The sequence below is a fragment of the Leishmania panamensis genome (genome assembly GCF_000755165.1).
Source record: "Leishmania panamensis strain MHOM/PA/94/PSC-1 chromosome 29 sequence".
NCBI classification, from domain to species: Eukaryota; Euglenozoa; class Kinetoplastea; order Trypanosomatida; family Trypanosomatidae; genus Leishmania; species Leishmania panamensis.
The window spans coordinates 947,598-961,276 of record NC_025875.1 but is presented as its reverse complement, the minus strand read 5'-3'; the positions used below and the strand labels follow the sequence as shown (position 1 = coordinate 961,276).

The 13,679-nt window shown below is 56.7% G+C and overlaps 4 protein-coding genes across 4 annotated transcripts, besides 1 other annotated feature; all 4 read left to right on the top strand.

The window, feature by feature from the left end:
* Positions 1–781: 781 nt before the first annotated feature.
* LPMP_292300 (phospholipid/glycerol acyltransferase, putative) lies at positions 782–1,702 on the top strand (the record flags this gene model as incomplete). The annotated part of the gene is made up of 1 exon (XM_010702532.1): positions 782–1,702. The coding sequence occupies one exon, from the start codon at positions 782–784 to the stop codon at positions 1,700–1,702; it is 921 nt and encodes a 306-aa protein (XP_010700834.1).
* Positions 1,703–4,579: 2,877 nt separating this feature from the next.
* On the top strand, positions 4,580–5,548 carry LPMP_292290 (DNA replication complex GINS protein SLD5, putative; the record flags this gene model as incomplete). Its single annotated transcript, XM_010702531.1, has 1 exon — positions 4,580–5,548. One exon carries the CDS (start codon positions 4,580–4,582, stop codon positions 5,546–5,548), a length of 969 nt encoding a protein of 322 aa, XP_010700833.1.
* Positions 5,549–6,596: 1,048 nt separating this feature from the next.
* LPMP_292280 (hypothetical protein) lies at positions 6,597–8,723 on the top strand (the record flags this gene model as incomplete). The annotated part of the gene is made up of 1 exon (XM_010702530.1): positions 6,597–8,723. The coding sequence occupies one exon, from the start codon at positions 6,597–6,599 to the stop codon at positions 8,721–8,723; it is 2,127 nt and encodes a 708-aa protein (XP_010700832.1).
* A 684-nt stretch (positions 8,724–9,407) lies between these two features.
* Positions 9,408–10,318: a repeat region.
* Positions 10,319–10,781: 463 nt separating this feature from the next.
* Positions 10,782–13,388, top strand: LPMP_292270 (aminopeptidase, putative; the record flags this gene model as incomplete). The annotated part of the gene is made up of 1 exon (XM_010702529.1): positions 10,782–13,388. The coding sequence occupies one exon, from the start codon at positions 10,782–10,784 to the stop codon at positions 13,386–13,388; it is 2,607 nt and encodes an 868-aa protein (XP_010700831.1).
* Between the last annotated feature and the right edge of the window lie 291 nt (positions 13,389–13,679).

Sequence of the window (13,679 nt, the reverse complement as noted above, 5' to 3'; positions counted from 1 at the left end):
GAGGAGGAGGAGGAGGCGGCGGCGGCGGGAGGGGGGGGGGGTTGGATTGGCTCGGCAAAGGGTCATCGTTCCGTACTTATCGCTTAGAGGACGACCACACACGATTTGATCGAAATAAAACAAGTGGTAAGGGACAAAGCTGCTTGTGTACAGGTGCAGGTAGCTACCTCAGAAAAACTTCGGATAAAAGTTAATTGCAATACAGAGAGACACGTAAAATGAGCGGGGCGTAGTGCGTGGGACAGGCACGAGCAGATCGCGCGTGTTTGACCCCCCTACTCTTGATCTTCCTGTCCCTTTCCTCGCTCCTCTTGTCAGTGCATCCCCACAAGAGTTCTCCACCCCCTTCCTCCTCAATTCCGTGGCCCTCGACGTCTCCCCGTAGTACTCATGCTTTGTTACGGACCCCTTCAACTGCTGCGCCTCGCCATCCTCCGCAGTTTCTCCATCTCCGTTCCTCCCTCTCTTTTGCACTAATTCACACAAATGAAATTGCCTCCACACGCCCACGTTCGTCACTGTATTCTTCCCCCCCTCCCCGAACACCACGGCCCCTTGTTTGTATCTCTTCATGAATGTATTCGCACAGAAGAAAAAAGCACCAACATCAACAACAACTCTCAAAACGCTGTGGTTTCTTGTGTTTATGCGTGTGTTTTACCTTTCTACGCACGTTTATGCTCAGCAGCTGTTTCCGCTGGGCCTCCCCTCTCCTTACTTTACTCCCTTTTACTGTTCCTGGTTGTGAGGAGTTCGCCTGCCAAGACTGCAGAGTGACAAAATGTGCGTTCTATCGTGGCTTATCTTCGTCGCCGTTTACGGTGTTTTTCTTCGCCTGCTTCGTGAGCGCAAGGTGCCTCTTATTGTGATGCGTGTGTGGCACACGTTCCACTTGGTACTCTGTGTGATCATGAGCTGGATTGGTGCTATGGTGCTCCACCTGCTGGAGAAGGCGCATCTCTTGGACATCGCAACAATGCAGTCGCTGACTCGTTGCGTGTGTGTGATCACATTCGGATATTGGCTGCGCTTTAATAGTCCGCACATTCGTGTGGAGCACTTGCCTGGATCGCTGTTGTTTTCGTCCATCACGGTGCAACACGACCTATGCCTGTGCCACACGAGTTTCTTCGACACAATCCTTTTCTTGTGGTGTGCCCCGTTCCGCTACATCTACAAGGTGAAGTCGTTTGCCAAGGCGAGCCTGCTGAAGTTGCCCCTGTTCGGCACTGTGATCGCTATGTGTGGTCACTTTCTCGTTCACTTCGTTTCCACAGAGGCCACCTCTTTTTCAGTGAACAGGGAGAAGCAGATGGCGGTCGCTGCAGATGTGGAGGACTTCCTTAGCAAAGGCGGCTCCCTCTGCCTTTTCCCCGAGGGTGTTCTGAACCGCACGCCGGAGGTGCTCAAGGACTTCCGGCTCGGCAGCTTCAACACGATTCTGAAGCACAAGTTACCCCTCTACTACTGTGTCACCTACGGCAACCACGAGGTGTGGTCACCGTCCTTGAAAGGCGTGCCGGGTTACCCGGCTGACATTTACGTGTACATAGGCAAGTACGAGTACGACGCGGACAAGGTGGACGCGCAGTCGCTCGCGTCGGGGCTGCGCGAGGAGATGCAGAAGCACATCAGCAAGATGATGTTGCTTCGGGAGAAGCGGGGGTACAAGCCGTGGTGCGTTGCTCCCCATACGGACTAGGGTGATGAGAGGGAGAAGACATTCCGACTTAGGGGTGCACTGGTCAGCATTGATTCAGTGATGGCTTTCGTGCAGAATACTACTTGCTTGTGCCTTTCTATGTTTTTTTTTTTGTTTTGAATTTGTCATTGTTATGTTGTCTGTGCTACGCACGCACTTCAGCATGCGCCTTCAAGCGTCCTGTGCGTGTGTGTGTGTGTGTGTGTGTGTGCGTGTGCGTGTGTATATCGGCGTGCGTGTCACCTTCGCTACGTGGCGAGTCCCTGTCTTTTCCTCTTCACCTTAAAACGACAAACACCAACTACTTTTGCTACTCGTTTTTCAGCCTTTTTCCCTCTTTTTCTTTGTACGTACGGCGCTTTTACCAGAAGGGGGCTCTGCGACGGTGAGTGATGCGTGCTTACGTCAGTTCACCGATTATTCTCTCCCGTGTTTCTGTCTTCTTTCTTTTCCTTTGTCTTGCACGACATCTTCTCTGTCTCGTTGACTCACTCGTCTCTCTGTGTTTCTGCGTGAGTCTGTGTGAGGGAAGAGGCACCACGTGCGTCACGGCTGCAGTCATCAAGACGGTGAAAGGAGGCACGTGAAAGAGAGGTTGACTTGTGCGGTGGCACGATCACAACAGACGACGTTTTTTTTGCTATTCCCCCCTCCTCTTTTCTACTCTTTCACCTACTGTCTCACCCCCCTTCGTTTTGTGTCGTCACGCTGTCTGTTCTGCCTCTCTTTTTGTTTCTCTGCTCTGCCTCTTCCTGCGTTATATAGGGCCTTTCGTCCCCTTTTCACCACCTTCCCCAACTGCGGCTCGCAACAGGCGTCGGTGCGCGGTCAGCCTCGACCCGGCACTCCAGAGAGTTGAGACGAAACCTTCAGCCCGACCGCCTTTCTGTCTCCTACGTCTTTTCTCACTTCTTTCTTTTCTCATATTGTATTGCAGGCGGTTGCTGACATCGTCATCGTCCGCCATTTCCGGGGCCTTCTCACGGAGGAGTGACTCACATTCAAGAAAAAGCTGTCACAGGTACGCAGGCCATGCACCTGCACCCGCTCAGCCGCGTGTGACTAACTGTAGGTGTTTCTTTATTTGCCTATCTTTTTTTCACCGTACGTGAGTGGTGAGTCTGTGATTCCATCACCCCTTTTTTCCTTGAGCATCTTTCCTACCTCCGTGTCCCTTGTTGCTGTTTTTCGTTGACCGCAGCTTCTTACCATGTGCATGTCACCAGGGAGGTGGCTGCGGTGTGTGAGTCTGTATGGCAACCAGCCGCTTTATCATTCCCTCACGCGACTCTGTGGGTGTCCCCCTGGAGGCTCGAGAAGAGGCGAAGAAAAAATTGAACAGGAGCACAGAAGGACGCATATCAGGTGCACTGCGTCTCTCTTTGTTTCCTTATCATCACAGCTTCTAGGCGGAGCCATGACTCGCCATGCGCGTTCGACTAGCCCGAGAGGGCAGAGGCTGGGATGGGAGGGTTAGCAGAGGAGGGCGTAACTGCTTATCGAAAAGCGCGTGAGGCAGTACTTGCACCTCTTCTCCAAAGCTCTGTACGTGCGCGCCAAGAGGTGTCTCTCTTGGATGCCTCTAGAAGGGCACTGCGGAACCGCTGCTGTCGTTGCAGTGTCGGTTGCATGCACCACGCCCCTTGTTGTGAACCGCTGGTTTGCGCAGACGTTGCTCTCCCTCCCCCTCTTCCACTCGGCGAGACAGAGCATTTGTTTTTGCTGCCGGTGTCACGATCCCCACCTCTCCCATCTCAATGGCTTCCCCGATCACTCGCCGTATTCTCTTCTTCTCGTAGGCGAAGGACGAGAGAAAATTGAGTTGAAGGAGGCGGTAGCGCAAGACAGTCGGGGAAGGAGGCAGTGAATCAGAATGTGGCTCAAGGGCTCGCGAAGAAGAAAAAGATACACAGTCACACATGATCACAGGTATAGGTAAAAAAGTAAAAATAAAGAATTCGATTATAATAGCGATGTCAAAGGGCACGTCATCTCACGCGCAGAAGACAAAGAGTCGAACCTTCTCTCTCACTTGTTGTTGCTGCTCACGCGCGCCGAGGAAGGGGGAGATGGATAAAGTTTCGGAGACTGTGTCATTGACTGTTGCCACGGTTCCAAAGAGAGAGGCCGGTTTCTTTGCCGCCTCCTGCTGTGCACAGATCCGCGGCTGAGGCACCGGTATCCACTTTTTTTTTTCGCTGATGACACAAATACACACATCCCTGTAACCCCCCCCCCCACACACACACTCACATATATGCGTACATCCATAGTTGTGCCTGCTAATTCTTCCTCGTCTCACCTCTCGCTGTTGCTCTGCCACTTCCACAGCGTTTACTCCCCCCTCCCCTTCTCCCCTTCTCCCCTGGCCCGCCCGCCCCCGATACAGCGAAATTTTTGTCTCTCTCATTCACAGCGCGTTCGTCCTGGTCGATCACGGTTTAGCCGTTGCGTGTGAGAGGAAGGCGCGCTGCAGTTTTATAGGCGAACGTTTGCTGACTGGTTCGCGGTAGAATGACGCGCTGAAAAACGAAAAAGCGAAAGGAAAATACTCAATTACATCCGTCTGCTGTGTGACGGATTGTAGCGCACGTCGTTGTAGCTGCTGGTGAAAGGCCGCTGCCTCACCTCACCCCACCTCCGTTTCATCTACCGCACCTCTCTCTGTGTGATCTTCTCTCATTTCCACTATTCTTTATTATTATAAGTAAGCTCCGCTGTTCTGCCCAGTGTTGCGCCAGGAGGCCGCTGAGGTGTTTCATAAAATACGAGCCAAGGGAGGAGAGTCCTACACATTATTTCATCGTGTTCGTCTGCCTACACAGGCCCAATCAAATTTACACATCGTTGAGGAATAATAGCGGGGCAGGAACTGCCATGTTCTTTGAAGAGAACCTTAACGACACCACAGATTATGAGCCGCTCCTGCACGATGATGGTGCGTCGGTGCGGCCCCTCTCGCAGGTCAGCGACGGTGGTGCCTCCTCAGGCACACCTTCTATGGGTGGCATCAACACCACTTTTGGGCTTGATGGCCTCTCGTTGACGCCAACAGTATCAGGTGTTGGAACGGAAGCTACAACGCAGAGCGCGTCCGCAGCGGCGATTCAGTTGCTGATGGAAGCTACTGCAAATGAGCGCTTCAGCCCCGAAGTGTTGCCTTACCCTGCGTCCGCCATCAACACCGTCACCAACATCATCCAGCGAGCCCAGAGACAGCTCGAGACGATGGTGGCGAAAGAGACGCGCGAGGGAGCCGCGCGCTCACTTTTGCCTTTCCGTCCACTAGACATCATTGGTTTGGAGCTGCAGCGCGTTCAGTTCTTTTTGTGTGAGCTGCTGCGTTGTCGACTGCGCAAGATCGATCGTCTCGCCACGTCCATCTACTACGAGGGCCTCGTGGCTGCTCAATCCTCTGTGCCGCAATTGGGGCTACGACACGCGGATGGGACTGAAGAGCTCTCCTCTGCCTCTGCCTCTGCCACCACTGCTCTACCAGAGGTGCGTATACCGCAGAGGCAAAACTTATCGCCCAAGGAGCAATGGGTAGCGGATCGACTGGCGCGAAGTGCACACGCGACGTTGATGAAGTCGGGTCTCCAATCGATGCCGGCGGCGCTGCAGCATCTTGTTCCCCATTCATCCGAGGCTGAGGGGCTGGAGATACTGCCGGAGCCGGACCTCGGAATGTATGTGTTCGGTGTGGCTCTTGAGGATCTGGGTGTTGTGAACCTCGGCGAAGGTGGCCAAGACGCCTTGCGTGCCATCAACGCCGGCGAATTGTTCCTCACTCCCTACCGAAATTTTCGCCCCTATGTTATTTCAGGTCAGGTACGGCTGGTTTGACGTCCACGAGGGGAACCAGCTTACTCTTCCCCACTCTGTGCGTACGTGTGGTGTGTGTGTATGTGTGTGAGGGGGGAGGTGCGTGAGTGCTGTACCTCAGCGGATATGAAGGGCCAGTAAATTCTCACCACGCTCCATATTATCAGGCGAGCAGATGCAGTGCGTGATTGGCAGACAGATGAGGTGCTGTTCTTGTTGCAGTGCTACTGGCGAAATCCTCACTCGTCCAAGACGCTTTCACACCAAGACATAACACTTGTCGACTCACATACACCACGGGTATAGATGGCACATAGACAAGCACGGAGAAGAAACAACAACAGTGGGGAGCAGGATGTGCACACTTGTTGCATGCTTTCACTTTGGTAGTCCGAGACTCTCTGGGCAACTACTGACCCCCTCAGGAAGCAGATAATCACTGCTGTCATGCCGCCCGGATGGTGCACTCGCTCGTACAAGAAGCCTTGTGGCTCGACAGTCAAAGCGTGTGGGGGGGGTGGAGGGCGCGATGCACATCAGCGATTTTCCCCCTCCGTGCGCCCATGTCGGCCTACATCCTCCACCCTCCCTTTCTACTTCCCTTTTGCTTTCTCCTTTTGCACTTACTCTACACTTCCCATTTCCCTTGTCCCCCTCTCGTTGGCACCTCTGTGAGCCACTGGGTGAGCTTTTTCTCCGCTGTCTCTTTTTCTCTGCCGCACCCTGTGACTGTAGGAGTGCGTAGGGGCTCTTCTCACTGCTGTTGCATCTCTCCTTTCAAGCTGATATCCTGTAAAGTATTAAGAATCTCGCGGCTTAGTTTCTGCGCCCATTCGCTCCCTCCTCCTATCGCGCCAGACCAGGTGTGCATTGTGTGCCTCTTGCCTTGGATGCTGTACTGCCACCAAGGCTGCCCTCATAGCTCTTTTCCTTTATCGACCCCCCCCCTTCCACCCCCTCCTTGTGATTCTCCTCCAATCTGGGGTGGTGGAGCTGTTTGTGAGAGGCATGCTACTTGCGCCTCGCGCATCCTTATCCCACATGAACACCCAGGGCTCGGTGGGTAACAATGTCTAGCAAGGAGGAGGTGGCTGCCTTGATGGCATCCGACGGTGACTTCGAGAAGAAGATCTCGTTGCTCAAGAAGGCGGTCGTAACGGTCACGAAGCAGAAGCAAGAGGTCGAAGCCCGTCAGAAGCAACTGCAGGAAGAGCTGAGCACTACGACCCAGCAGCTGGCAGAGGCGCAGCGGGCGAATGCCACCCTACAGCGCAAAGTGAAATCACTTGAGGCGCAGCTAGAGCAAGAACGCAGCAGTGGGTCGGCGTTCGGCCAGAACATGTTGAAAGGTTTGTCCTCAATAATGGGCAACAGCGACACTACCAGCCGTGGTGGCGGTCGCAGTGGACGCGGCGCAGCCAATGGCCAGCTTGCCTTGTCCCAGGAGGATGTAGAGCGACTCATCCGCGAGAATGAGGAGCTGCACCGGCAGACGTACACCTTCAAGACAAAGCTTGAAGATGCGCAGCGCTCCGGCACGAAGGATACGGAGAAGCTGAGAAACGAGGTTGCACGCCTGCAGCGCGAGGCGCAGGAACTGCGCCACACCCTGGAGACAGCCACCGCCACCCGTGACACTCTTCGCGCTGACTACCTCACCGAGCGCGCCCTGGGCGACTTTTGCCGACACTTCTTTGTGGCTTCGTTGCGCCGACGGCCTCAAGAGCCGGTATCGGCCCTGGCAGGTACCACAGTAGAAGTGTGGTGGCCTGCTAACGGGCCGCCGTTGAACCCCATGGCCGCCTCCCTTTCGGACTCCATGCCCGCAGTGGTGCGCGAGCGTGCTGTCTTCACCCTGCAGAGTGCCGCCGGTACTGTCAAGACGCTGCTGCGCGGTGTCTCGGTGCTCGCAATGGTGCTGCAGGAGCAGCTGCCATCGCGGGAGCGGGCAACTGTGGGGGACTTGGAGTGTCTGTGCGACCGGCTCTCTGTTTTCCTGGCGGCTCACACGGCCAAGAAGGAGCGCCTCATGCACCTGCTTGAGCAGCTGGACGGCCAACTGTCGGCGCTGCAGCACCCCGGGGAGGAAGACTGTCCTGCCCCTCTTTCGGCCGGTGCCTTTGTTGAGGCTCAGGACGAGATTGTGCGGCTCGTATCGGAGTGGGTCGGTCTTCTCCGGGCACAGCTCCCGCTACTGGTAGAGAGCTGTGTGTCATTCCTGCCGCATGATCACTCCTACATAACTCACACCGCAGACGCCAGCGCCGGAAGCGGTGGTGGTGCAGCAGCACCACCAAAGGTGACGACTGAGCGTGGCGAATTTGTCGAAGAGGTCACAAGGAGCGGTTATGCTACCCTGGCGTCCATCGAAGGGTCGCTGATGGCGATGCGCATGCTTGTCCAGCGCTCACCCGCTGCGTACCATCACTGTCACAACAGTGGCGACCAAGAGTGTGCGAAACTAGCACCGTCTACCTCGAGGGAGATGCTCAACTTCACCTCGCCGTTGGAGGCGACGCAGCCGCCAATAGATCTGTCCTCGCTTCTCGCATTACAGGAGTTCTGGTGGGAGGGCTGCGCGTCGGTTCGCTTTTTGTACACATCGATTCGGGTGCTCAACAGCGGTTTAGTGGATATAGCGGAGGCCTGCAACAAGAGCGAAGTCCGCGACGCCCTGCACTTCATTCACAAGTGTCTGCAGACCATGGCGGTAGCTTCGGAGGAGATGAACGCTTCATCAGAAGCCGCGTCAGCCGACGCAGATGAGGCTATTGACATGCTATCGCCTGCTGTCACTGCGCCTCGAATGTCTGCCCAGGCCCCATCAAGCAACGCGACATCGTGGGCGTCGCGTCCTCGAGCCGCAATCGCTATGCCCTCTCTACTGCCAGAAGCGGACGGCCCGCGCGACACCGCTTGCGCTGATAATTATGAAGAACTACTCGTCGCCTTATCAGCTGCCGATCGTGCAGCAGCGAGCTACTACACACAAATGAACTTCTTGTACGAGGAGATGGCGGAAAAGGAAGACGCGGTACAGACAGCGCTGGAAGCCGTTGAGCACTTGCAGAGGCTCATCACAACAGAGCGCGTGGAGGCGAAGCACACCCGCCAAGCCCTACAGAGCCAAATTAGCCTACTTTCGACGCAACTGATAGAAAAGGCCGAAACGTCGGTTGCACACACATCGCACTAGCTGGGGGGGCTTTCTGCATTCACCACGTCATAAAGAATTACTCAGCCATCTCTTCCCCCTTTCCTTGCTGGCGTGAGGACATGGCACGTACACCTGCGCCTTTCCTCGTCATATTCTCCTTTTTGTTGCTTGATTGCATCTTTACAAGCGAACAGTGGTTATAGGCTTAGCGAGGGGTTAGAGAAACGCACTCTGCCGTCTCGCCTTTTGCTTCTTGAGTTTCTCTCTGCGCTCCCTACCCCCTCTACACATTTCTGGTGCTCTTCGCCTTTCTGGCCTTCTCTCCATTGCCTTGCCTGTCAAAGGCAAGCGAGGGTGTACAGCCCCCTGACTCTGCAGTTTCCCCGCTCACCCCTCAATCATCCCTGTCTCTCTTCCTACCTCGCCCTCTCCATCATTACCCCCTTTGTTCATCCTCTCAGCAATGCGTTTGTGTGTGCCTCTTGTATTGCAACTTCTGCCTTCCCTCTTTACCTCCTCCCTGTCAAGGACCATTGACTGAATGTCTCCACACCGACTTCCTCTTCTCACGCCTAATACTCCTACCCATACAAGATGACCATTCAGCTCTCCTGATTTCACACCAATACCATTTCCTATGGTATCTTGTGCCCAATGCTATTGCTCCCCGAATGACGTCGACTACCCTGCCGTGGTCTCAGGACCCAGCACCCGCTCTTCGTGTGGGGAAGCGAAGGCCCTGCCACCGGTCCTCGGGCCTTGGCTGCGGGCACCCAGTGTCGGCGGAGACGCCTGGACAGGCGGTGTGCCGAAGAGGCGTGCAGCCGTGATCGCGGTTGTGCCCGCTCACTGCAGGCCGTGCGGACGACTCTGCACGCGTACGCGCGCTACCAACCCGTTGCGTGCGCCTGTCAATGCTGCTTGCCTGTGGTCACTGCGAGCTGACACACAGCGGCGAAGCTGACAGGCTTGCGAGAGCGGCCATGCCCGCGGCGCCGACGGCCACGGCGTGGATCACGGGCAGGGGTGCTGCGCTTACGAGGCGGTGGGAGGAGACCCCGTGCTCGCTGCGTGGTGGGCGATGGGCAGGGAGGCGGCGGTGTGCGGATGGTGTGACGCCTGCTACTGCGCTAGCGTCGTGGTGCCCCCACCCCTGCCAGAGCCTCCGGCCCGCCCGTGCTTGCCATGGGGACGTCCGACCCGATGCTGTACCCCGTGTGCCACGCGTGGTGGGCGGTTCGCTCGAGGCGGGTGGCAGGCCTCGCCTGACGCCATGGCCTTGCACGCTGTGTGGCGGCTACGCACCTCTCCCACGCGATGTGTTCTCTGTGCACCGGCACATGCTTCTCCACGTCCCCCCCCGCTTGGCACGCCCGCCCCTGTCAAGGGCGTGCGGCCTCGGGAGACGGCGTAACGCCCCTGCTGCCCGAGACTCGTGGCAACATCCCACGCGTCGCGGCCCATGTGTGCCAGCCCCCTGTGGCATTGACGGGAGGCGTGCGGCGAGCCCGCAAGGCGCATGGCCCGATTCAGCGGCAGGTCTGCTTCCCCTAGACGACCAGGACCTCTCGCAGTACTCCTACGAGGGCCGGTGGGCGGTGGCGGTGTGCCTCTATGTGCTGACCTGTGCGTGGGAGGAGGCCCCGCCGGAATCGAAACAAAAGAAACTCTCAACATGTCTCTCTGCGGTTCTCGATGTCTGCAGGTCTCCGGTGCTCTGCGCTGCATCATTTGGCGCCAATTCGTATGTTCATGTTAACCGCTTCTTTTCACCTTCATCAGTCTTTTCTTGCTACTTCTACCGCTCCTACTCCGCACACGCGCATGTGTGTGACGCGAACATATCCACGAGCTGCTCTTTTAGCGCATCTCTCGCATCGCCTTCATCAGCCACCCACGTACGACGTCTTCGTTACGGAGGGAGAGAGAAACACCCCTCCCCCTTTCATTTTTCACCTTACAGTTTTTTTCGTTCTGCTGGCCAATCCCTCGATTTCGTGTGTTGGGCTGTCAACTGTTACTCTTCCCCTGTTCCCTTCTTTCACTACTTCCATACCTCTTCCATACCCCCCCCGTTTCCCTCCTCCACGGGCATCCATGTCGATCACAAAGAACGTTAAGCTGGAGAACCCGTATGTGCCCGCCGCATATCACCTAAGCGTAACGGTGGATCTCTCCACGTGGAGCTACAAAGCCACAGAGACGGTGCACTTGCAGCGCTGTGCTGCCTGCCGAGACGGCGATACAATTCAGTTGCACGCTGCGCCTTCCATCGAGGTTACCTCGGTGAAAGGTGCCACACTGGTGCGGCGCGATGAGACGGCGCACACACTCGTGCTGAAGCTGGATGCGGAGACGATAGCACTGGCGGACCCGACACTGCACTTTGAGTTCAAACATGCCATCAACAAGGAGATGCGCGGCTTCTATCAGGTGTGCTTCAAGCATGACGGAAAGGAGCACCGCATGGCTTCCACGCACTTTGAACCTGTTTCAGCGCGACTCTTCTATGTCTGCCATGATGAGCCAGCGCAGCGCGCGGATTTCACGCTGACTGTTACGCTGCCTAAGTCGGAGGAACACTACATTGTCCTCTCCAACGGCCCTCGGATATCGAAGGAAATGAGGGGGGACACCGTGGTGCACACCTTCCAGACCGTGCCCAAGTGTCCGCCCTACCTGACAGCCTGCGTCGTCGGCGAGCTGGAGCACATCAGCACCGTTGTCAATGGCATCCCGGTCAGTGTGTACGCAACGCTGGGCAAGGCGGGACGCGCCCAGTTCGCTCTCGATACCACCGCGTTCGCTCTCCAGTACTTTGAGAAGTTTTTCCAGTGTAGGTATCCATTGCCAAAGCTGGATCTTGTTGCCATTCCCGACTTCCCGATCGGTGGGATGGAGAATTGGGGCTGCATCACGTGCGCAGAGTCGATACTGGTGGACTCGAAGCAGTCGAGCGTGGACGCGAAGCGCGGCGCATCGAACCTATTGTGCCATGAGGTGTCGCACAACTGGTTTGGTAACCTTGTCGCCATCAACTGGTGGGAAGGCCTGTGGCTTAAGGAGGGTTTTGCGTCGTGGTGCGGGTACTACGCTACGCATGTGCGCGCACCGCAGTGGAACGCGCTGGACGCTGCTGCACTGCAGGTGGTGTGGGCACTGAAGGACGACATGTGCGAGCACAGTCACCCCGTTGAAGTGCACATCCGCGACCCTGCAGATATAACCCAGATCTTCGACAGTATCAGCTACAATAAGGGCATGGGCCTGGTTTTCATGTTGCAGGCCTTCCTGGGCGATAAGTGGGCACCTGCCGTGGCACATTACATCAATAAGCACCAGTTCAGGGATACTAAGACGGTGCAGCTCTGGGAGGCGCTTGAGGAGTCGTCGAAACTGCCTATCACCGAGGCCCTCACCAGCTTCACCACGCAGATGGGCTACCCAATGATCCATGTGACAAGACAGAGCGAAAGCGCCATCGTGGTGGGGCAGGAGCCGTGCTGCTTTGTCACGGCGTCAGAGAAGAGCAAGCAGACGTGGTGCGTGCCGCTTGTCGTGGAGGGCATCGACGCTGCCGCCGGGCGCGCAACGACAATGCTGCGCGGCGACAAAGCCTTGGAGGTGACCCTGCCGGTCGGCATCGTGAGCGGTGCCTTTGTCAACATCAACCCGCACCGCACCGGTTTCTACCGCTGCCGCTATGACAACTCCACCTTCGACGCGTGGCTGGCTAACTACGACCTGCTCTCCCCTGCCGATCGCCGCTCCCTCTTTTCCGACACGTTTGCTGCAATTCGTATGGGCTACGATGACGTTCCGCGGCTGGCGAGGATCGCTACCACTGTTGCAGCGCACGAACAGGACATCTACGTGCTGTGCGAGTATGTGCAGACCATGAGTGCCTTCCTCCGCTCTTTCGACGACGTTACACTGACAAAGAGCCTGAGCAGGGAGCTGCTTGGCTTCCTCGTCCCAGCTTCGGAGACTTTCATCGAATTTATCCCACAGGACGACACCGCGTCACTACGCCGCAACTTTTACCTTGACGCCGGCATCTCCACCCTGCTGAACAGCTGGGAGTTGGCCGAGGTCGCTGCGCACCCGCTGATCCTGTGGGCGCTGCAGCAGGCACGGAGCTTCCTCTCTGGGGCAGAGTTCAACGCTGGAACGCTCACCGCCTGCCTACGTGCCTGGGTCCGCATGGCGAGCGCCGCTGAGCTTCCAGCGCGCAATGAGCAACTGTACGCGAAACTGCAGGAGGTCGACGGCAACGACGAGCTATGTCGTTCGCTGGTCGTGGCAATGACAAGCGGCTCCTCAGTTGACTTTGCACTGGGCCTCATGAAAAGGTGCATCGAGAACGACGGCGTTCGTAGCCAGTACGGCGCGCACGTCTTCAGCAGCCTCGCGGCGAATCCGGCCTTCTCTGGCGCGGAGGTATGGAAGACCTTTCAGAGCCACTTCGACGCTGTGGACGCACAGTGGGGTGGTGGCCAGTTCCGCATTCAGGGGATTGTGACTTGCCTAGGCGAGGCACTCTTCGGCGAGGCTGCAGCGGATGAGTTTGAGGCCTTCTTCGAGACACATCCGCTTCCTAATGCCCGCCTCGCCATCGGCCGCGCCACGGAGGACTTGCGCAACCGCGCGTGGCTCAATAAGAAATGGAAGGTTTCACTGACTCAGACGTTCTGTCGCACCTAACGCACATGCACAGGCGAGGCCAAAAGAGGAGAGCAGCGAGCGATTGATTGAAGAAGGGGGGAAGAGGAGGAAGAGAGCAAAGCCGTGGTGAAGTGAGGGAGCACCTAACAGACGCGTGTGCGCGTCATCGTGTTTAGGTTGACCCATCGCAGATCGGACATGTGCTACGTGCGTTCTCTTGCGTCTGGGAGCCCCTCTTCACACACGCACGAATGGTCAAGTATCCTCAATAAGACAACAAGTTCCCCAGATTGCCCTCGCTTTATTCATTCTTCCTCTCGCAAGAGCCTC